The following is a 24,828-nucleotide window of genomic DNA, read 5'->3' on the forward strand; positions in this document are numbered from 1 at the left end:
TGACCATTGTCTTCTAGCTTGAAAAGTTTCATTAGAGAAGTCTGTGGTCACCCTGATAGGTTTGCCCCTGTAGGTCAGTTGACGCTTACTCCTGGCAGCCTGCAAAATATTTTCTTTTGTCTTGACTTTAGATAAATTCATTATAATATGCCTTGGGGAAAGTCTATTTGAGTTAAGGCGACCAGTGGACCCATATCCCTCAAAAAGGGGTATGCCGGAATCTTAGGTAATATTAGGGAAGTTTTCATTTATAATAGTCTCTAGAATGGCTTCCATTCCTCTGGGGCATTCTTCTTCCCTTCAGGGATACCTACAACTCGTATATTGGAATGCTTCATAGCGTCCCACAATTCTATCAATGAGCATTCTGCTTTTTCTCTCTTCTTTTCAGCCGCTTTAACAATTTGGGTTATCTCAAGGATTTATCTTCTAGCTCAGAGATTCTTTCTTTGGCGTGGTCTAATCTATTACTAATACTTTCTATTGCATCTTTGAGGTTTCTGATTGACTGCTTCAGTTCCTTCAACTCTGTTATGTCCTTTCTGTATTCTTCGTATCGTTGATCTCTTATTTGATTCTGTTTTTGAATTTCCCTCTGGTTATTATCCACTTTCTCAGCAATTTCTTTCATTGTTTTTTGATTGTTTTCCACTTTCTTAGCAATTTCCTTCATTATTTTCAACATATGTATTCTAAATTTCCTTTCTGTCATTTCTAACATTTCCTTATAGGAGTAATCCTCTGCTGTAGCTGCCTCGCAATCCCTAGAAGGGGTTACTCTGCACTGGCATTTCATGTTGCCAGGATTTTTCTGCTGATTCTTCTTCATGAATGCTTTCTTATATCTGTTTCCTTACCCTAATTTTCCTTTCACTTCTTCTTATCCTAAGTTATGTTACTGGCCTAAAATTTTAATGAGTCCTTTTGGTACAAAACCAGAAGGATGAGAAGATTGAGGAGCAAGAAAGGAAAAAAGATATTAAAAAGGAAAAAAAAGAGAGAGAGAGAAAGAAGAGGGGGGTGAGTAAAAGGAAATATTAACAAAAAAAAAAAGACATCAAAAGAAAAAGACACAAATAGTATATGTGTATAGTAGAGTATTATGACCCACCCTTAAGGACCCCCAATCTCTGGGGATTCCAGGTTAGGTGATTACCTTAAGGTCAACAGCTCTGTGCCAGCTGGCTCAGACACAGTACCCCACCTCCACCAGGTAGAAAAGAGAGACCAAAATGCTATAAGTCAAACCATTACAAAAAAACAAAAACTCCTAGTAGGATAAAGTTGAGAAGTTAAAAAAAAAAAAAAATAGGGGCAGAAACACTGACAAAAATAAAATTCTAATTGTTAAAGAAGGCAAAAATGGAAGGTTGTATATAGACTAGAAAAAGTGTCAAAAAAAAAAAAAAAGAAGAAGAAAAGTTGAAGTTCAAAAAAGAACAAAAATAAACAACATGTATGTCTTCGTAAATACTGTCCGGTTAACAGGTGATCTTCTGAGGAGTGAGCAGTTAATCTCAAAGTTGATACAGCTGTACAAGATGGAAACTAGAGGCCTTAACTGGTTTCACAGATCCTGCAGGCTTAGGAACCCGAATGTCTCTTAGACCCACTTAAAAGACCCTCCAAGCTGTGGGCCTGGGCCAAACAGAAGCTTTCCAAGGAAAGCACTTATCCCTGGGACCTCTCCTGATATGGCTGCCTGCTTATCCAATGCGCCAAATCCAGTTTCCCTCAATGCCCCTGAGGGCCAAGGGTGTTAATCTGCCAAACACCTGGATCTCCGCACTCCTCCAGCATCACAGCCCCTGCCTTTGGGCAGCTCAGTCACTAGATCACTCGCCCAAGGACTCCTGGCCATCCCCACACTGCACCATGCAGGAGCAGCTCCCCCATAGAAACTGTGCAGGCAGCACACAGCTGAAGGGCATCAGCTCCTTACCGGCTCAGCGGCTCAGTCCCGGGGCCCAGACAGCGCCCAAAGTCATCCGCACACCGGCCCCAGGTCTGTCTCCCAAAGCAGTTCAATGGAGTCCCCAAGTTCAGATGAACCAAAACAGCCCCCGGGCAAGGCTCTTCCCGCTTGCAGTCTCACTTTTGCTATAGATACAGCTGCAGGCAGCCTCTGACCAAACAAACGGCCACCCACTACTTGCGGGTTTTCCACCCCTTCTGACCTCCTCGTAGGGTCCTAAAGTCTCTCACTGACTTCCTGGGTCACCAGAGGACAGCCTCTGGACAAAACCCACCGGCCAGAGATCCCTGAAATCTTCTCTCCCCCTTCTCACTGCGCCCTGTTACAAAGAAGCTGCTACTCGGCCGCCATCTTGGTCTCTCCTAGGTAATTATTTTTTTATGGCAGAATTTCTATTCATCTCAGCAATACATGAACTTTAATTTACTTTTTGGTAAGGTTAATCATTTTATCTGAAATTAAAGAGTATTATTTCTTACACAATATTTGCCACCTCAAGTTTAAAAATAATTTTCTTAACTCATCATTCTTAAACTAGTTTATTTCTTGTGAGCACCATTTTTGACTAGTAAGACTGAATTGTACATGTATTGTTAGCTGTCCTTTTTTGTTTTTTTACTTGCTAAATGCATATTTTGTTCTTTGAGTAGTATTGAAGACTGAAAATTCACAAATTTAAATCCAATAAAAGAGATAATTATAACATTTCAGCATGAAGTCTGTGGTTATAAACAGCTTGAAAAAGCCACCTGTTACTGTGTTTTTTGTTGACCCAACATGTAAAACATTGGTGAGTCCTGAGATTTGAGTCAAAGGCATATAGTGATCTATTTATCAGCATCGAGTAGGAAAAGTGATGGGTTGGCAATTAGACTCTGTTCCTCTTGTCTTTGATATTGGAATGTCTGATTGCACATATTTTCATTCGAATCTACTAGGTGGCACTGAACCCCTTGAGATATCAATAAGCAAATTTTTATAATCTTTCTCTGACGGCTTATCTATTTCTTTTTTTTCTTCTTTTGATTTTTTCTGATGATTTATCTAAATGAAAATACAAAATAATAAATGACATTTACTGTAGCCATCACTAAAAAAAATCATGCTTAATGTTTGTATAATATATTATGTATTACTATTTCCTTTTTATTTTTTATTAAATCATAGCTGTGTACATTAATACTATCATGGGGTACAGTGTGTTGTTTCTATATACAATTTGAAATACTTTCATCCATCTGGTTAACATAGCCTTCATGTCATTTTCTTAGTTATTGTGTTAAGACATTTATATTCTACATTTAGAAAGATTCACATGTACCCTTAATACTATTTTCATATATTTCAAAAGTATATTAATAGAGAGCCACTATATATAAATTAATATAGTTTAACATGAAATAATGTTTTTATTCTTGTGTTTGTTTTGTTTTTGAGACAGAATCTCACTTTGTCACCGTTGGTAGAGTGCAATGGTGTCACAGCTCACAGCAACCTCAAACTTTTGGGCTCAAGTGATCCTCTTACTTTAGCCTTCAGAGTACCTGGGACTACAGGTGCCTGGCACAGCACCTGACAGTTTTTTAGAGACAGGGTCTTGCTCTAGCTCAAGCCGGTCTTGAACCTGTGAACTCATGCAATATACCCACCTCAGCCTCCCAGAGTGCTAGGATTTTAGGTGTGAGCCACCAAGCCTGTCCAACACTTTTATTCTTTCATATTTTTTTTAAATAAATACATAGTAAACACCAACTATGTACCAGGTGGTATTCTAGGTGCTTGATATGCATCAGTGAACAAAATGTACCATCCCTTACCGAAAAAATCCTTCTCCACGTTTATGTTGCATATAGGAAAGCTTATAATAATAAGAAACATAATTCATGTATGTTAGAAAATCATAGAGGTGATAGGTGCTGTGGGGGGGGGATAGAACAGAGTAAGGGACATTGAGAATATGAGGATGGGGCAGAGGGAATGGATTGCAGATTTTTAAAGGTGGTCTGATAAGGCGGAATTGAGAAGGTGTTATGTGAGCAGAAGAGTTGAAGGCTGGAGGGTGTCCTGCTAATGTCTGGGGAGAGTGTTTAGGACAGGGTCAGAGGCCATGCAGAGGCTCTGAGGCCAGAGTGTGTTTGGCAGTAGTACAATTAAAATCTTGGCTTGATTTAAAAAAAAACAAAGAATATGTTTTCTTTTTAAATATTTATTGATTACTTCTCATACATTGTATATTGTGGAAAATACTAGACATATGGTAGAAACACATATTAGGAAGACAAAAAAGCTCCATCCTTCTAATCTACAAGTCAAGGTAAAGTGATCTGATCATAGGTACCTCCGATTTAATGCAGATTATGAACAGTGACATCAAAGAACTGCAGAGCCTCTTGAAATTGAGAGAGGAAAAGATCCAGTCTGCCCGGGGTGATTATGTGAAAGCAGAGTATTCAACCTTACCTGGAAGGACAGGATTAAAAAGTGATGGAGATTAAGGGAGGGGAGAGACTGGATCACAGGCTAGTAGCTGGGGACTGGCTGGTCACTGTTGGGAATAAATGCAGCTTACTTGGAAATGTGTTAGAAGGGGCCTGGGCTCAATGAATAGTAAGAATCTGATGACTGAATGTGTAGGAAAAATTGGGTGGGGAAAAGGGGTAACTGGCAAAAATAACTTCCAAGCTGAGCTCACATTGCGCCATCACAGAGCAGTCACTGCCGTCTGCAGCCTCGCGTGTGCGCGCTGGTCAGCGCACAACTTGCTGTTTGGTCCTGCTTCCAGGGCTCAGGCTTGGGTAATGGGTCACTGCGGAGGCATTAAGAGTGTGTGGTGGTTTCTGTTTATCTTTCTTTCGGGGGGTGTGTATGTGTGTGTTTGTGTGTGTGATGTATTGTCATTTGGATTCTCTAAGGAATGTAATGACTTAAAAAATTGCACTGAAACTTTTTCCTTTGCACATGGAGATTCAATGAGATATTCTCTTGAGTTTCAAAATCATTTTGAGTGGGCTTTTTGAGGTTTGCATGAGTCAGAATGCAGTGGATAAAAAAATCAGAAGATAGAACTAAGTTGTAAGCTGAGCTGTGAAACCAAGCCTGTGACCTGGGAACAAGCCCTTTGAATTTCTGGACTTGAGTTTCTCTGTCTAAATAACACATCATTATACTAGGTAATCTTTAAGATTCCTTACAAACTCTACAACTCCAGGAAATTCAAAATGTAACAACCAAAGATCCAAACTTCTTTCACCAGGTGCTTTCATAAGTAGGAACAGTAGTCTACAGCCTTAACAGGGGTTAAATATCATGACATCAGCTATAAGCAATTTTTTTTTTTGCAGTTTTATCTGGGGCTGGGCTTGAACCCACAACCCCAATACATGGGGCCAGTGCCCTACTTCTTGAGCCACAGGTACCACCCAGCTATAAGCAATTTTTAATTTCAGCAAGTGGCTTTTTTGTTCAGAATCATTTTCTCAAAACGTTTTGAGTCATTTCTTCTATGTAAGGAATATCAGCAGCTAGAGTTTGTATAAACTGATGTCACATTATTTGCTATTTACTAGTACAGCAGAATTTTTATTATGTGTAAATGTCATTTAAAACAGATAGTCTCTTTTGCTGCTCATGAAAGGGCATCGTCATTCATAGGGCACAGGATGCTCAGCTGGCGGCTATCTCAATATGATGATGTGTCAGCCTAGCACCTCCCCCACGAGTTGAAAGCATTTGTCCTTCAGATTATGAAATTTGCCAGAGCCCGTCTTGGAAGTGCATCCAAACCTGTGTGTCTTTTTTCTTTTACCTTTCCCTTTCCATCCTCTTGGGAGAGATACTGTTGAAAAGCCCCCTGCGTCTGGTTACTACCTACAGTCGGTGTTGAGGGCTGAGGACAGGAGAGCACAAAACCTGCCACCATTGATGAGAAGAGATGGCAGGGAGAGCGTGGGGCTGGAGTGGGGCCGACAGGGAAGCAGGCTGTGTATGGGGAGACCCAGACGTTGCTTTGTTTCTTGTGTTTTTGTAAAACTGAATTTGAACAAGAATTTAGGGGAAGTATTTTTAAATGTGAATTTGACTCTTTGTAGGTGATGTTTTGAATCTGGAGAGGCTCACAGATGCTATTGGTACACAAACCCAATTAGCTTTTGTTCTTTTGGTTCAGATGCTTTCGTGGGTTGTGGCATATGTCCTTCTCCTTAGAAGTGTGATCAGGACTTCCTTACGGAGTTCAGAGCCAAGGCTTGGGGGATTGCAGTGAAAGCATTCTTCCCTTCAACTTATTAAAATACATGTGGTCAGAAAAGATTAAAGTCATCAGGCATTGGACAGGAGGGGAAAAGACACCTTCTCCCTCAGTTCCTGGATGAGAGAATGTCCCATTGTTTGGTAGCCAACAAAACCTCTTTTCATAATTATAAAACAAACAAATTATTTGAACTCTATAGGTAAACTGACAGAATCTGAAATGAAGATTAAGCAAAACCTAATGTCAGGTCCATCACTGATACCAGTAGTTTTCAAACCGTGATCGATAAGTAAAAGCTATTTTTATAATAATATTAAGATGTTATTGGCCTTTTCCACTTTCATTTTCTAGCGAACGTACAGATTGAATATAGAAGCAGAATGAGGGGCTGTCTTCTGGTGAACTACACATTAATGAGATTTGCTAAAATGGAAAACAGTCCCACTCATTCACTAAATTTGTTTTTATAAAAAATAGTTATTTTTATAGATTGATATTTATATAAAGACAATAAATTTGTTATTGTTATTTTAGTGAATTTATATTTTTAAATTATGCCAGTTTTAATTTCTCTTTTTTTTTTTTTTTGAGACAGAGTCTCACTATGTCCCCCTCAGTAGAGTACTGTGATGTCACAGCTCACAGCAATCTCAAACTCTTGGGCTTAAGCAATTCTTTTGCCTTAGCCTCCCAAGTGGCTGGGACTACAGGTGTCCACCACAACGCTTGGCTATTTTTTGGTTACAGTTGTCATTGTTGTTTAGCAGGCCCAGGCTGGGCTCGAACCCACCAGCCTTGGTGTATGTAGCTGGTGCCCTACTCACTGAGCTATGGGTGCCAAGCCTCAGTTTTAATTTCTAATATCATATGTTTTACATATATATTTATATGTGTGGGTGTCAGTACCACTCACACATATAAAAGCTCTTCAGTGTCCTCAATAATTTTAAGACTAAGGGAACCTGAGAACAAAAAGTTGGAGAACTGCGGATTTAAACACAAAGACAAGTAAGGGTGCAGGCCCCAGGCCCCAGGGTGTGGAATTGCAGAGACAGCTGTAGGAAGGGGCACGCAGATCTCAGAGGGCCTTCCTTAGCTTCGTTCTTGAGACAGAGTCTCACTATGTCCCCCTCAGTAGAGTGCTTGTTAAGTAGAAGCTTAACAAGATTTGAGGTGGTGTTCGTTTGTGTTTTTAGAGTAGTTTTAGGTTCACGGCAAATTGAGAAGCTCCAGTTATTTCCCCCCACCAGCCCCCATCTCTACACATGCATAGTCTCCCTCACTATCAGCATCCCCCACCAGAGCAGGACGTCTGTTACAGCCGAAGAACTTACATCCATAGACCCTATCACCTCAGTCCATAGTTTACATCAGGGGGTTTAGACAAATGTGTGAGGACATCTGTCTACCATCACAGTATCATACAGAGTGGTCTTACTGCCCTGGACATCTCCGTGCCCTGTGGTGGCCACGTACTAGCTCCAGTTATGAGCGGAGTTGTCAGAAGACACCAGCTGGCTGAGAAGGGACAACAGTTTTGCGCCCACTACAAAAGCAGGGATCGCAGGAGAGAGGCCCTGAGATAGAGTGACTGGGGTAGTCTCATCTGCCTGTACGTGTCCTTGTAGCCTCTGTCTCTACTGCGAATTCTCTCATTAGTGGCTGGAGTTCCCTGCAATCAAAAAGAGCTGAGTAAAACCCAGAGTAGCACAGGCATGCAGATTGTAAGGACCAGCACAGTTTGTATGATTAAGACTGGAATTTGATTCACAACTTCCCTGTAGCCCAGGTAAAAGGGAGACTGTTAATCTTGAAACTTTGTAATGAAAAGAAAACAGGTTTAAAGGTAGTTATACTTTTCTAACAATGAATTTAAATCAGTCACCTTCTTAAGTATGGAGGTTCCTCAAAAAATTAAAAATAGAATTCACGTAAGATGCAGCATTCCCATGTGTGTGTCTATATTTAAAAGAAGTGATAGCAGGATTTTGAAAAGAGATGCACATTCTTGTTCAGTAAAGCACCATTCACAGAAATCGGGATGTGGAAGCAACCCATGCGTTTATCTCAGATGAATGGACAAAGAGAACATGGTGTGTGTGTGGGAATGTTAGGCCTTAGAAGAGAAGGAAACCTCATCTTATGCCTTAATAGGAATGAAATTTGAAAATATGCTATACTATAAATAAGTAAAATAAGCCAGTCATAAAAAGACAAATACTGTCAGATTCTACTCATGAATTCTATAAAACAGTCAAAATCATAGAAACAAAAAGAGTAGGAAGGCAGTTGTCACAGCCGGGAGGAGAAGGGAGAAAGAATTATTGTTTAATGAGTATAGAGACTGATCACCCAACAGTGTGAACGTGCTGAACACACTGAACCACACTTAAAAACTGTGAAGATGACAAGATTAATACTAAATGTTTTTTACCCCAGTAAAAATAGTCCTCTCTTCAGTAATGGTTTCGCATAGACACACAAATAACATCGCCTCACAAAGCTGTGTGGTCTTGTGGGACATTTTTGCTGGGCAGTTCAATAGGTGACTTTATACCTTCCTTCATTCCTTACCACAGTTGGGCTGAATTAAGAGTTCCTATTTATTTTTTGGATGACCTTGCAAGTTGGCTGGGAATGTATCTTTCCAAGAGGAGAGAAAAACCTACACAGGGACTATGTGGGTCACTGTGAGTTTTGAGACAAACTGTGTCATGGTGCATTATTTTACATCCAGGAAACACATTTGACATTGCTCTTGCTGATTCACCCGTGCAAATTTCAATTTGTTTAGCTTATCTGTGTTGTTGGGAGGGCTTGACTTACATCTGTCTGCGTGGATTTTACATTTCTGGATTTTTGTGTGTCTCAAAACTTTTGTATTGATCCTTGTGTAACTATAATTTAGTTTTCTTCATATAAATTAGACCTATCAAGCATTAAATTCATTTGTATCTCTGAATGCAGCACACATGACCAAGAATCAGTAGCAGATAATCCAATTTTAGATTATATTTCTACTCTAAAATTAGTGTCATTTTAAGAAGTAAGTGCTCGTTGGCAAACTTAAATAAAGCAAGAAACTAAAAACTAGATTTAAAAAGTGAATAAGTTAGCTGGGCATGGTGGCTTATGCCTGTAATCCTAGCAATATGGGAGGCCAAGGAGGGCAGATCACTTGAGCTTAGAAGTTTGAGACCAGCCTGACCAAGAGCTAGACCCTGTCTCTATTAAAAATAGAAAAAGTGGCCAGGTTTTGTTGTGGCAGGTGTCTGTAGTGCCAGGTGCTTGGGAGGCTGAGGCAGGAGGATCTCTTGAGCCTAAGAGTTTGAGGTAGCTGTGAGCTATGATGCCCAAGTGACAGAGTAAGACTGTGTTTCCAAAAAAAGAAAAAAGTAATTAAAAAAATATATAAGTTTCCATGGTTGTATTAATGGAATTTTTTTTTTCTTTTTGAGACAGAGTCTCACTATGTTGCCCTCAGTAGAGTGCTGTGGCGTCACAGCTTACAGCAACCTCAAACTCCTAGGTTTACGCGATTCTCTTGCCTCAGCCTCCCGAGTAGCTGGAACTACAGGTGCCTGCCACAACAGCCCAGCTATTTTTTGGTTGCAGTTGATCCCAGCCGGGTTCAAACCCACCAGTCTTGGTATATGTGTATGGTATGGTATATGGTAAACACTGTGCTATGGGTGCCGAGCCATTAATGGAATTCTTGAGGATCTGAACCTTACTTAGTAGGTGCGTAGGTGGGCAGTGCTTAGAAGTATGTATTATTTCTTTAATGGTGAACTCAACAGTGGACAGTCAGGGTGACTGATTGCTTTCTAATTTAACTATTAAAGATTTTTTTAAAGTTTTATGTTTTTCAGTGGTTGAACATTACTCTATAAAAGTAATGTACTTTGGCCAGGGTAGGGCTATTGTCCCAGCATGTGTATGAAATGGAGGCATCTTTGTGTGGGCTGCAGATACTTTAATTTCTTCCTGTGTGTTGTAGGCTGTTCTTGCTGCTATAACAAAATAACCGAGACTTGATCATTTATAAACAATAAAAATTTATTTCACATAGATCTAGAGGTTGGGAAGTCTGAGATCAGGGCACCAGCAGTGTCTGGTAAGGGCCCAGTCTGCTTCCAACATGGCACCTTGAATGCTGTGTCCTTCCGAGGGGTGGACCACTGTGTTCTCACATGGCAGAGGGATGAGAGGGGCATAAAGAATGAAGGCTCCCTCCAACCTCTTTTATAAGAGCTCTTAGTCACTTCTTAAAGCCCACTGCTTTTAATAACATCATGTTGGCAGTTCATTTTCAACATGAATTCTGGGAAGGACATAGCCATTCACACCATGGCACCGTCCTGATGGAACCACAGCCACGACACTGTGGACTCCAATCGTTCTGTTACTTCCTTTCTTTCATGGAAGGATCTAGAACATCCCTGAGAACTTGTTCAGAAACCTAAGGGTGACCAGAAACAACACCTTTCATTTAACAAAGACACCAAGTACTACTTCTTGGCCTCCCATTAGAGTGATGCAAGCTGAATGACGATGGGACTCAGATAAGATGACCTCTGTACCGAACAAGAAACATGGTATCTATTGGTAGATTGATTTTCATGAGCTGACAGAAAGTAATGACTGTTCTTTTTTTTTTTTTTTTTTTTTTTTGAGACAGAGCCTCAAGCTGTCCCCCTGGGTAGAGTGCTATAGCATCACAGCTCACAGCAACCTCCAACTCCTGGGCTCAAGCGAGTCTCCTGCCTCCGCCTCCCAAGTAGCTGGGACCACAGGCGTCCGCCACAATGCCCAGCTATTTTTTTTGGTTGCAGTCGTCATTGTTATTTGGCGGGCCCGAGCTGGATTTGAACCCGCCACCTTAGGTATATGTGGCTGGCACCTTAGCCGCTTGAGCCACAGGCAATGAGCCCGGTAATGACTGTTCTTATGAAACACAAGACTTGTGAATGGCACGTGGATTTGCAGACATGGCCTTCTTATACGTTTGATGCTAGGGCATGCTAGAAACTCTTTTTTGAATATAGTTTTGCACCAATAAAGTTAATGTTGCTACCTGATTGATTCATTCTGTAAGGCTAGGTTTTCATAGGAATTCAAAGAAACAAAGCTGAGTAGGAAAGGCATTGGCAAGTCTACAGAGAAGCGTGGTGGCTTTCCCCCTGTCTCTTCTTTTCTCCTCCTCCAGTCCAAAGCACTAGCTGCTACTTACATTGCAGCTTAAATAGTCTCTCCATCTTCCTTTCAGTCTTTTCTTTCCTTTATTTGATCTGAAATATCAAAGAAACCTTTCTTTCCTTATCAGTTTTAAGAATAGAATGGTGTGTCATTCTGCATTTAGAGTTGCAAGTGTGTTAAATGTCCCACGTAGCCAAGTACCCTATCCTCATTCTTAACTGCGACAAATCAAGATTATAAGTGGATTAATAATGAGTCTCTCAAGAACTACAGTATCACTGTTTTTCAGTTTTAGTCCAAAGTTAGCTCCTGTAAATTTACCCTCTTTTTATTTTTATAACTCAGAGTTTACCAAGTAGCAGAAAAATGATCCCATTTATAGAAGTTAACAGCATAAATCTAGAAATAATTTATTAAAAGAAATACGTGAAAATTAGTTGAATTATAAAAATTTACTAATACAAGTGTACATTTATAAAGACCTTTAAATGTTGTCTTCCTGAATTTATAGGTTTAATGCAATTCCAATCAAAATTCTTACTGTGATTTTTTTACATAAAAAGATTATGTTACATAAAAAGATTGTTTTAATATTCATCTAGCTACAATTTTTAAAGAAGAGAAATTCAGAAACACGTGGCCTTTATGCTTACACATAATGTAGATCTGCAGTAATTTAATCATTTTGGTTTTAGCACAGAAATAGAATAGCAGTTGGTAAAGAGAGTTAAATAACCCCCAAACAGACTCAAATATATGTAAGAATATAAAATATTATAGATACTATGTCAGTTGGGATGGGAAAAGTTGTTTGCTTTTAAGAAAAAAATTGATTTTCATTCTCACCTCAGTCAAAGTAAATTCCAGGAGCTCGAAGCGTCTTTAAATGTACAAAGAAGAGGAAACTAGAAGTAAATTGAGTGGATGCATCTGCAAAGAATGTTGTAAATTTAAACAATGGGATCACAAAGGAAGGAATATTATATTTAACACACGTAAAATTTAGAACTTCTCAATATTAATAAAGCCACTTCAATACAATTTTTTTAAAAAACAATAAGTAGTTGCTTGAAATATGACAGAGCATGGAAAATATCCTCAATCCATGACATATACAAATAGATAAGAAAAACACAAAAATTCTGTAGATAGCAGAAAAGTCACAAAAGAGGAAATACTACGGGCTAATCAACGTTTTCAAGTGTTAAAATCTTTAAGTCCTATTTTTATCTAAGTAGTAGTAGTTTTGTTGATAGAACGTACACGTTGGCTGGAATCAACTAACAGGCGCTCTAGAGCACTGACGGAAGGGGCATGAACTGGCAGAAACCATTTGGAAGAAATAATGGGAATATTTATCCAGAGTCTTAGAATTATTTTTGCCTTTATGTCAACAATTTCTGCCTGTATGTCGACAATTTCATTTGTAGAAAACAATCCAAAGAAAACAATCATAAAAATAGACAGATTATTTATAAGGATATTCTCATTCTCGTTATTTTTAATAAAACATGGGTGTCTTAGAAATGTAACATCGAGGAACTAATTATAAAATCCTGTAGCTTTCCGATATGGTAGCCATTAAAACTTATTTTTCAAACAATGTTTAATGACACGGGAAATGCTCGTGTGATGGTGTAAATTAAAAAGATAGCTAAGTATGTGCAGCACGTGTCTGGACACACATGGGAAAGGGGAGAGTTTGACAGGCCAGATTCCTTCTAATTCTTCCATTAGAATTGTTCAATATAGTCCAGAAGGGTTTTTTTTTTTTTAAAGGAAGGCCCCTTAATCCATTTTATAAAAGATGGCATTTATTTCTTTTACTTTATCATAGAGTGCTTACTTTGTACCAGGCACTCTTTTAATTGTGTTTTTTATATTAATTCAGTCCTCATCACAATCTCATGAGTCTGTTATGGAGGAAGAAAGTGAAGCACAGAGATCTCAAGCAATTTGTCCAAGGTCATAAAACTAGTCTGTGCTTTAGCTGGTGTTTAAACCAGACAGTCTGGCTCTAGTGGCCCGGGTCTTAACCCCTGTGCTTTGCTGTCCTGTCTTTATACTGAAACCCAGTAAAGATATCACCAAAATGGAAAACAACAAACCAATAATACTTTTAAATATATACATGTGAAGGCCCTTGAAAAATATTAGCATATCAAAAGCAGTATAATATATTAGCCGAAGAACATATAATACACCATAATGAGCTTTGGGTTCTTTCAGGAATTCAAGAATGGCTAAATATTAGTAAATTTATCAGAATGGTCTATTTTATAAATCAAAACTTTAAAAAAAAAGTTTCTAGAATAGATATCAAAATACATTTACTTAAATTCACCAGTTACTTTGTTTTTTGGAGATAGAGTCTTATTCTGTTGCTGCAGGCCCAAGTGCAGTGGCTTCATCATAGCTTGCTGCAACCTCAAGCTCCTGGAATCAAGCTGGCTCCTGCCTCTTCCTCCCGAGTAGCTGGGACAACAGGTGTATGCCACCATGCCTGGCTAATTTTTCTACTCTTTTGTAGAGAGTGTCTCTTGCTCTTGATTGCTAGTCTCCAAGTTCTCTTAGCCCTCGCTATCCTACCCCCTCGGCCTCCCAGAATGCTAGGATTACAGGAGTGAGCCACCACACCCAATCAGCAGGGACTGTTAATAAAAAAATCCTGATAAAACTAAAATAAAGTAATTTTCTGTAGCAATTAAATTATATGTTAACATAAAGGGTTATTTCTTTCTGAATTTCTCTTAAAAATGTAGCTAAATGAACATTATTAAATTTTTTATATAAAACTTAGTCAAGGTTGTTTCCAAAGTCAACAACAAATACCATATTAAATACTGTGATAGCACACTAAAACTTAGATATGTGTGTATTCCTAAACCAAAAGCTATTTTTAGTATGTAGAAGTTGAAACAGAAAAAAAAAATTCATTCAAACAAGTTAAGGTCAAATTGCATTTAAAGACATGAATATGTCCCTCATGGAAAACATACTACAGCTGAAAGATTATCCCTTCCCAAATTCAGACAGACAGCGCTGTGTCTGTCCTTTCAGCCCCTTAGTTTAAGTCATCAAAGAAAAATTCTGGATGCTTCCACATGGTTTGAAAAGATTCACTGTTTCATTTTTAAGCTTAGATGAAGGAACTGACTTTTTTTTTTTTTTTTTAAGATAGTCTCATTCTGTCGCCTTGGATAGAGTGCTGTGGCATCTTAGCTCACAGCAACCTCAAACTCCTGAGTTCAGGCAATTCTCCTGCCTCAGCCTCCCAAGTAACTGGGACTACAGGTGTGCACCACAACACCAGGGTAGTTTTTCTATTTTTAGTAGAAATGGGGGTCTCGCTCTTGTTCAGGCTGGTCTTGAACTCCTGAGCTTAAGTAATCCACCCTCCTGGTTGAAAGCATTGATTTCTTAGTTTGTAGCTTTCCTTATGGTTGACAAATTACTTTTTAAGGATATCTGGATATTTTGCATTTGAAAGAAGCTAAAGGACTCAAAACCTGACTGAGTCCATAAACACTTGATGGGCGTCTATGTACAGGTCACTGTAGATATAGATGCTTAAGGGAAACCAGACACACTCACCTTTTACGTGTTCCCACAAAGAGCACAACGTATGTATAGAAATGGATGTTTGTGTAAGTTTGCCATATAAACTCATCTCATCAGAATGAGAGGTATATCTGTTAGCTAATATTTATTGATTTCCTGCTGTGCCAAGACCCAGGGCCAGGTGCCCTAGAGTACAGGGAAAGAGTAAGGTGCCGCCTTGAGCAGCTTGCAGTGAGTAAGGGGAGTAAATTCCTGATGTTAGAAACAGAAACTTTAAAACACCTAATAGTAGAGAGTACTCACTGGTGAGAGGCTTATGGATTTTCAGCTGTGGCACTCTTAAGAGGGAAGCATTTTAAATCAAGTTTATCTACAAAGTTGACCAGAGTCAAGACTCTGAGCTTGATCCAGTTTTCTTCTCATGCATACACTCACAAAAAAGTCAAAAATTACAAGGTAAAACCATGATAATTGCTTTGGATTGGAATTATGATCGTCACTTCTAAAGTGGTACAAAATCCCAAATTGATGGGCAGAATGCTAATGTTAGTTATAGCTGTATTGGTAATTTGCTTTATATAATCTGATTCTACCAAAATATAGTTTCACTTACTATGAATTTCTTTATGCTTAATGTTTTTCTTTTCTTTTGCAGGAGTTTATTTTGTCAGAAGATTATAACAAGATGACTCCTGTGAAGAACTATCAAGGTAGGGAGTGAGAGGCATGTCCTCATTACCCAGACCTTAAAATCTTTCTTGCTTGTTTTCTCTGCCCCAACACAGCACTCACTGTGCCGTAGTCAGGGGACAGACTAGAGCAGCCCTTTGTATTTTTTCAGACAGGATCTTGCTCTGTTGTTCAAGCTAGAGGTCAGTGACATCATCACAGCTCATAGCAACCTCCAACTCCTGGTCTTAGGTGACCCTCCTGCCTCAGCCTCCCAAGTAGCTGGAAATACAGGTACTTGCCACCGCACCTGGCTAATATTTGTATTTTCTATAAAGATGGGTCTCGCTATGTTGCTCAGGCTGGTCTCAAACTGAGCCAAGGCTGTCCTTCCTTCTTGGCCTCCAAAGTGCCTGGATTATAGGCGTGAGCCACCAAGACCAGCCCAGAGCAACCTTTTGAGGTGAATATTGCCCAGTTTTTGAATTAAGGGGCTGAGACCCAAAGAGATTAGGTCACTTGCCTCTGGCCCGATAGCTGGTCAAGTGCAGACCCGGGACTGGTCAGCGACTCCCAGGCTCCCAGGCTGTCTCTCAACTACACCACACAGCTTCCCAACAGTGGGGCAGGCTCAGGAAGTGCGGCCAGGGCTGCTGTGGATAGACACGCTTCATACTTGCTCAGAGTGGTCAGAGTGGTCATCTTGCCCAAGGGAAAGAGTAAGATACAGCCATGAGCATCTTGCAGTGAGCAAAGGGGAGGAATTACTGATGTTAGAAACAGAATCTTTAAAACACCTAATTTATTTCTTTAGTAGCGAGTACTACTCACTGGTGAGAGGCTTAAAGATTTTCAGCTGTGGCACTCTTGAGAGGGAAGCATTGTAAATCAAGTTTATCTACCAAGTTGACCAGTGTCAAGACACTGAAGACTCAATTGTGCCTTCAACATTGGCAGGCCATCTTTATAGTATAGCTAAGGAACAATTTTTGGAATGGATCTCTTGATCCAGACCAACCATGTTGTGGAATCAGAACATTACAGGAAGACCTTTTGACACTTCAAGGCCATTTCATCTAAATCTTATGACCTAATTTCATCTTGTGTGATTATCTGGCCTCTCCAGAGACATACCAGCCATTCTGATTTTGGAAAATTCTAAGCATTGAGTATTATATTTTAAGATTTAAGACTAAAATTCATTTCTCTCTAGTAGTATTTTTAAATTTTTTCATGCTCAATAATTTTTTTATACTTCAATAATTTTACTACCTAACTATGTTCCAGTAGCTGAAAACTGCAGCAGTGAACAGGACATGCATAGGGTCTCTCTGTAAAGCCGTTTATAATCATGTGGAGATGCAGACAGGTGAACACCATCCCATATGCAGACAGGTGAACGCCATCCCATATGCAGACAGGTGAACACCATCCCATAGTGGTCTTTACCCAGCTAATCAGCTAATTGGAGCCACAAAAACTGAGTTTAAGCTCTCTTACATGTGACAGCCTTTCAGTTATTTTAAAACTGCCATGACAGTTCTCACTGCTGCCTTTCCCTTCCATTTGGTTTTTATTTCTCCCTTCTAGTCTAAGCATGTCTCCAACTCCTATTTTATATCATCTGAGGCTTTGTTCTTTAAAACGTTTTTACATGTTGTCCATAAATATGTACAACTGTTATGTATCCATTTTTACAAAGCATTTCTTAAATATCTTTTAATTGTCTCGGTCACAGATTTGAGATATCATATTGTACCTTTAGGGTTATTTAAAATAAGGCATGTTTTGGTAGGCATCCTGTAAGATGGCTCCCAAATGAGACTGCGTCCTGGTGTTCATGCTCCTGCCCTAGTGTAGGCTGGACCTAGAACATGGCGAGTGATGGGTTTTACTTCCAGGATCGGCCACAGTAGACTGGGGCTTCTATCTTCCTGGCCCTCTCTTGCTGATGAAAGCCAGCTGCTGTGTTGTGAGCTATCCTGTGGATAAGTTCGTATGCTGAGGATCTGAAGGAGGCTTTATCAACAGGCAGTAAGAAACCGATGCCCTTAGTTTAACAGCCCACAAGGAACTGATCCAGCCAGCAACAACAGCAGGGAGCTGGGAGCAGATCTTCCCTCTGTCAGCTTCACCCCACATCTGGATCATAGTCTGTGAGAGCGGCAATGTCAGAGGCTCTCAGCTAAGCTGCACAAGGTTTCTGACCCACAGAAACTCTGAGATAATAAATGTTCATTGTTTGAAGCTGCTAAGTTTTAGGATAGTTTGTTACATAGCGGTAGGGAACTACTACATGCATGTAATCTGATAAGTATTAGTATAAAATCGTATTTTCTTCCTTCCTCTGCTCTCCTGGGCACTCTTCTTCTAATATAAAAAGGGACTTTTCTGGCAGCCACTTTGCACTGTGAGCTCATGTGGAATAGGCAACTTAGCTTCTTAATAATTCTCAACTTGAGTTGTTTTTAGGCTGTGTCTTCTGTACTTCTGAAGCTAGTTCTCATTTTTATTTTTTATGGTAAACAGAAAATTTATACCCACATGTTCATAGCTGCATTATTTACAGTAGGCAAAAGGTGAAGACAACCTAAATGTCCATCAGCACATGAAGGGAAAAACAATGTGGTATAGACGTACGGTGGGATATTATGTGGTCTTAAAAAGGAGGGAAATTCTGACATATGCTACAATGTGTAAACCTTGCATATGCAAATGAATACATGCGAAGTGAAACGAGCCAATCAGAAAAGGACAAATACAGAAGAATTCCTCTCATATAAGGTATTTACTGTTGTCAAGTTCACAGAGAGAGAGAGTAAAATAATGGTTGCCAAGGAAGGACTAGGGAGAGGAGTTTCAGTTGGGGAAGATGAAAAAGTTCAAAATGGTTAAAGTGGTAAATTTTGTTACGTATATTTTACAACAACAAAAAACAATTTTAAGAGATTACATATACAGATTACTTAGTGAAGTATATGGAATAGATCAATGATTCAATACATCTTAATTTCTCTCCCAAAAAAAAGGAAAACAGGGGTGCCTGTAGTCCCAGCTACTCGGGAGGCTGAGGCAAGAGAATCACCTAAGCCCAAGTTGAGGTTGCTGTGAGCTGTGACACCATGGTACTCTACCGAGGGTGATAAAGTAAGACTTAGTCTCTAAAAAAAAAAAAAAAAAACAGTGTTGACAAAGATGTAGGAACATTGGAACCCTCAGACACTGATGGTGGGAATAGTAAATGCTACAGCCACTTTGCAAAACTGTCGTCAGTTCCTCAAAGAGTTCCTCAAGGTGGACAAACATAAGTCCACCTTACCTTACTGTAACTTTTTAAATGAACGTTTAGTATTATCTCAAACATTAAGTTACCTTATGACACAGCATATATCCAAGAAAATTGAAGGTATATAGTTATGCATCACTTCATGATGGGGATGCATTCTGAGAAATGCGTCATCTGGCATTTTTGTTGTTTTGCAAACATGATAGAGTTTATTTACACAAATTTAGCTAGTACAGTAGGTACAGCCTACTACACACCTAGGCTTTATGATAGAGCCTGTCGCTTCCAGGCTACACACCTATTAAACACATAGTTGTACTGAACGCTGTCAGCAATTGTAACACAATGGTAAGTATTTTTATATCAAACGTAGAAAAGGTACATTAAAAATACAATTATAGAAGATAAAACATGGTACATCCGTGTAGGACATTTACTGTGAATGGAGCTTACACAACTGGAAGTCACTGAGTGAGGGAGAGGGCTCCTCCTGCAGACTTTATAAACACTGCACTTAGGCTGCACTACATTTATAAAAAAAATAGTTTTCTTCCTTCAACATAAGTCCACCTTACCTTACTGTAACTTTTTAAATGAATGTTGTAATTTTTGTAAACTTTGACTCTTTTGTAATAGTATTATCTTAAAACACATATTGTATAGCTATACAAAAATTTTTTTTCTATATTCTTGCTAAACACAAGGTCTCTTTATCCACGGAGATCCCACTTATGAACCTAGTCAGCACCAGGCAGAAAATTGAACAGATATTTGCTCCCACAAATCCAAACTCCCAGTCCACCCTTCCCCCTTCGCATGGTGGTCTGAAGTTCTGCCCCTCGCAGAGCACAGAGCGTTTGGTCTTTTCCTCAGAGATCTGGGCATAATGTGGACCGCCAACCATCAGGACAGAATCTGTGAATAATGGGGAAGAAAGAGGGTATGAGAAGAAAGGGACACTCACTGGGAGGAGGAGCAGTCTCCTCGGGTTATGACTATGCCCGGCCAGTGGTAGTGTTGACCCCTGGTTTGGGCTGTGTCTGGCAGGACGGGGTGCAGAGCCCCCAGCTCTGATGACACCCACAGCAGGAGAGTGGTTGCTCCTATGGACTGACTTTGGCAGGCATGGCTGGTCCCCAGCCCCTGCTGGGCCTGTAAGCAGAGGCTCGCCAGGTGGGGACTAATAACCTGAGAGCAAGGGTGTGGTCCTCTGTCTCCAGTGGGGCCAGTGAGCAGAGATTACCTGGCAAGGACAGAAACCTACAAGCGGGGCATAGTGCCCTGACTCAGTCCATGATGGACTGAGACTGGCAGGCAGGGCAGTTTCCCCTGACTTCAACTGGTCTGGCAAGCAGAGGCTTGCGGGGTGTGGCCTGAGACCTGTGGGCAGGGAGCATGGCCCATTGCTCAAACTGGGCCTGTGACCAGAGAAGCATACAACAGTGTGGACTGAGTCTGGCAGGCAGGAGTATAGATCCCTCACTCCAATTGTGCTGTTAGAGACCCTTGAATCCCTCTCTGTTGAGCAGGGTTTGCACTGCCTGAGACAGTTTTAATTGGAACTCATGTCTGGCTGGGGCTGTCCACTTGGGGACATTCTGAGGTTGACCTTCGAAGTTCTGTAGCAGAAAAGAACTGAAGGGTGGGGGCTGGGCCCTGCAGCTGTTTGTATCACTTCACAACCGAGATTTAAAACTAATGCTGTGACTTTCTTAGGATAGGGTACCTGATATTGGCTGATCTCAAAACAGAGCTAGCTTGCACCAGCTCACCAAGTAGGTCCTCAGAGGCTCTGGCCAAAACTTTTGTGAGGGGAAGGTGTGGGTCCAGTTTCAGTCTTTTACATGTCGATACCCAGTTCTCCCAGCACCATTTATTGAATAGGGAGTCTTTCCCCCAAGGTATATTCTTCTTTCGTTTATCAAAGATTAGGTCATTGTAAGATGTTAGTTTCATTTCCTGGTTTTCTATTCGATTCCAAATGTCTATGTCTCTATTTTTGTGCCAGTACCATGCTGTCTTGACCACTATGGCTTTGTAGTACAGCCTAAAATCTGGTATGGTGATGCCCCCGGCTTTGTTTTTAATACTAAGAACTGCCTTAGCTACATGGTAGTGGTTTTGGCTCCATACAAAACGCAGAATCATTTTTTCCAAGTCTTAAAAGTATGATGTTGGTATTTTAGTAGGGATGGCATCGAATAGGTAGATTGCTTTGGGAAGTATAGACATTTTAACAATGTTGATTCTTCCCAGCCATGAGCATGGTATGTTCTTCCATTTGTTAATATCCTCTGCTATTTCCTTTCTTAGTGTTTCATAATTTTCTTTATAGAGATCCTTCAACTCCTTTGTTGGGTATATTCCTAGGTATTTCCTTTTCTTTGAAGCTATAATGAAGGGAGTTGTGTCCTTAATTAGCCTCTCATCTTGGCTGTTATTGGTGTATACAAAGGCAACTGACTTGTGGACATTGATTTTATATCCTGAAACATTACTGAATTCTTTGATGACTTCCAGGAGTCTTGTGGTTGAGTCTTTAGGATTCTCTAAGTATAAGATCATATCGTCAGCAAAGAGGGAGAGTTTGACCTCCTCTGCTCCCACTTGGATGCCCTTTATTTCCTTGTCTTACCTAATTGTATTGGCTAGAATTTCCAGCACTATGTTGAATAGTAATGGTGACAGAGGACAACCTTGTCTGCTTCCAGTTCGGAGAGGAAAAGCTTTCAGTTTTATTCCATTCAGTAAAATATTAGCTGTGGGTTTGTTGTAGATAGCTTCAATCTGTTTCAGAAATGTGCCACGTATGCCTATACTCTTCAGTGTTCTCATTAGACAAGGATGCTGGATTTTATTGAATGCTTTTTCTGCACCTATTGAGAGGATCATATAGTCTTTGGTTTTACTTCTGTTGATACAGTGAATAACGTTTATAGACTTGGGTATATTAAACCGACTTTGCATCTCTGGGATGAAACCCACTTGATCATGATGTATGATGTTTTTGATGATAAGCTGTAATCTATTAGATGAGATTTTGTTGAGAATTTTTGCATCTATATTCATTAGTAAAATTGGTCTGAAATTCTCTTTTTTAGTTGGGTCTTTTCCTGGGTTTAGTATCAGGGTAATGTTTCCTTCATAGAACATGTTGGAGAAGATTCCTTCCTCCTCACTTTTTTGGAATAATTTCTGGAGTATGGGAATAAGCTCTTCCTTGAAGGTTTGATAGAATTCTGGTGTAAGTCTGGGACCAGATGGTTTCACATACAAATTCTATCAAACATTTCAAGAGGAACTAGTACCTATATTATACAACATTTTCCAAAGCATAGAAGAAGATGAAATACTTCCCAACACATTCTATGAAGTCAATATCACCCTGATCTCCAAACCAGGAAAGGATCCAACAAAGAAAGAAAATTATAGACTAATATCATGAATGAATATTGATGTAAAAATATTCAATAAGATCTTAGCAAATAGAATTTAACAACACATTAAAGAAATTATACACTGTGATCAAGTTGGTTTTATTCCAGGGTTACAGGTTGGTTGAACATATGGAAATTTATAAAAATAATACATCACATCAATAAAGTAAAAAAGAAAGACCATATGATTCTCTTCATTGACCCAGAAAAAGCCGTTACTAATATCCAGCATCCTTTCATGATCAGAACACTTAAGCAAATAGGCATACAAGGGACATTTCTTAAACTGATAGAGGCCATCTACAGCAAACCCACAGCCGATATCATATTAAATGGTGTAAAATTGAAAACATTTCCACTCAGATCAGGAATGAGGCAAGGACGCCCACTGTCTCCACTACTATTTAACATAGTAATGGAAGTCTTAGCCATTGCAGTCAGGCAAGAGAAGGTGATCCAAGGTATCCAAATAGGGTCAGAGGAGATCAAACTCTCACTCTTCGCTGATGATATGATCCTATACCTAGAAAAAATCCCAGGTGCTCAGCTTCAAAACTCTTAGAAGTGATCAAGGAATACAACAGCATCTCAGGATACAAATTCAATACTTACATGCAAGTGGTTTTTATATGCTCCAACAATAGTCAAGGTGAACAAACAACCAAGGACTCTATTCCTTTTACAATAGTGCCAAACAAGATGAAACATCTTGGAATTTACCTAACAAAGGACATGAATGATCTCTATAAGGAGAACTATGAAAGTCTGAGAAAAGAAATAGCTGAAGATATTAACAAATGCTCATGGCTGGGAAGAATTAACATTGTTAAAATGTCTATATTACCCAAAGCAATCTACGGATTTAATGCAATCCCTATTGTCATACTTTAAAGAACTTGAAAAAATAGTACTTCATTTTATATGGAATCACAAAAAACTCAAATGGCAAATACATTACTCAGAAATAAGAACAAATCAGGAGGTATCACATTACCAGACTTCAGGCTATACTAACAATCTATAGTGATCTAAACAACATGGTACTAGCACAAAGACAGAGAGGTAGATTTATGGAATAGAATTGAGAACCAAGAGATGAACCCAGCTACTTATTGCCATTTGATCTTTGACAGGCCTATCAAAAATATTCAATGGGGGAAAGACTCCCTATTTAACAAATGGTGCTGGGTGAACTGGCTGATGACGTGTAGAAGACTGAAACTGGACCCCCCCTCCCTTCACCATTACCAAAATTGATTCTCACTGGACAAAAGATTTAAACTTAAGACATGAGACTATAAAAACACTAGAAGAGAGTGCAGGGAAAACACTTGAAGAAATCAGCCTGGGAGAGTATTTTATGAGGAGGACCCTCTGGGCAATTGAAGCAACGCCAAAAACATTACTGAGATCTGATCAAACTAAAGAGCTTTTGCACAGCCAAGAGCTCAGTAAGTAAAGCAAACAGACAACCTTCAGAATGGGAGAAGATTTTTGCAGGTTATGATTCTGACAAACGTCTGATAACTAGAATCTACAGAGAGCTCAAACTAATCAATAAGAATAAATAACCCCTTTCTATGTGGGCAAGTGACTTCAACAGAAACTTCTGTGATTAAGACAGGCCTACAAACACATGAAAAAATGCTCATTGTCCTTAATCATCAGAGAAATGCAAATCAAAACCACTTTGAGATGATATCTAACTCTAGTAAGATCAGCCTACAGCTCAAAATCCCAAAACTACAGATGTTGGAGTGGATGCAAAGAGAAGGAGAGGCTTCTACAGTGCTGGTGGGAATGCAAGCTAATATGACCTTTTTGGAAAGAAATTTGGACAACTCTCAAGGAACTAAAAGTAGACCTACCATTTGATCCTATAATTCCTCTACTAGGCATATATCCATATGATCAAAAATCATTTTACAACAAAGACATTTGTACCAGAATGTTTATTGCAGCCCAGTTCATAATTGCCAAGACATGGAAACAGCCCAAGTGCCCATTGACCCATTAATGGATTAACAAATTGTGGTATATGTACACCATGGCATACTATGCAGCCATAATAAAGATGGAGACTTCACATCTTTTCTGTTTACCTGGGTGGAGCTGGAACATATCCTTCTTAGTAAAGCATCTCAAAAATGGGGCAAAAAGTATCCAATGTACTCAATACTACTATGAAATCAACATATAATCACCTAAACATTCATATGAATGGTAAAACATTACTATAGTCCAGGAAGTAGAAGGAAAGAGGAAGGAGAAGGAAGGTGGGATATGGGACGAGGGAGGGTATTTGGGGGACCTCACCTAATGTGCATGATGCAGTGGTATATTTCAAAACTATTAAGAAATGAGGGGGGCGGAGCCAAGATGGCGAACTGCAGCCAGCTTTATACAGAAGCTCCCGTCCAGAAGGAGGCTGAAAGGACAGAACCTTAGCAAA

At 39.6% G+C, this 24,828-nt stretch overlaps 1 protein-coding gene across 1 annotated transcript in view; it reads left to right on the forward strand.

Annotated features, from left to right (window-relative positions):
* WDFY2 (WD repeat and FYVE domain containing 2) overlaps positions 1 to 24,828 on the forward strand; it is a 203,478-nt gene that overhangs the window by 120,344 nt on the left and 58,306 nt on the right. Inside the window, exon 4 of the mRNA XM_003801798.3 lies at positions 15,640 to 15,694. Within this exon, the coding sequence (XP_003801846.1) occupies positions 15,640 to 15,694 (55 nt within the window). The remainder of the gene's footprint in view (positions 1 to 15,639; positions 15,695 to 24,828) is intronic.

This window comes from Otolemur garnettii, unplaced genomic scaffold (genome assembly GCF_000181295.1).
Source record: "Otolemur garnettii isolate 467f Iridium unplaced genomic scaffold, OtoGar3 scaffold00221, whole genome shotgun sequence".
NCBI classification, from domain to species: domain Eukaryota; kingdom Metazoa; phylum Chordata; class Mammalia; order Primates; family Galagidae; genus Otolemur; species Otolemur garnettii.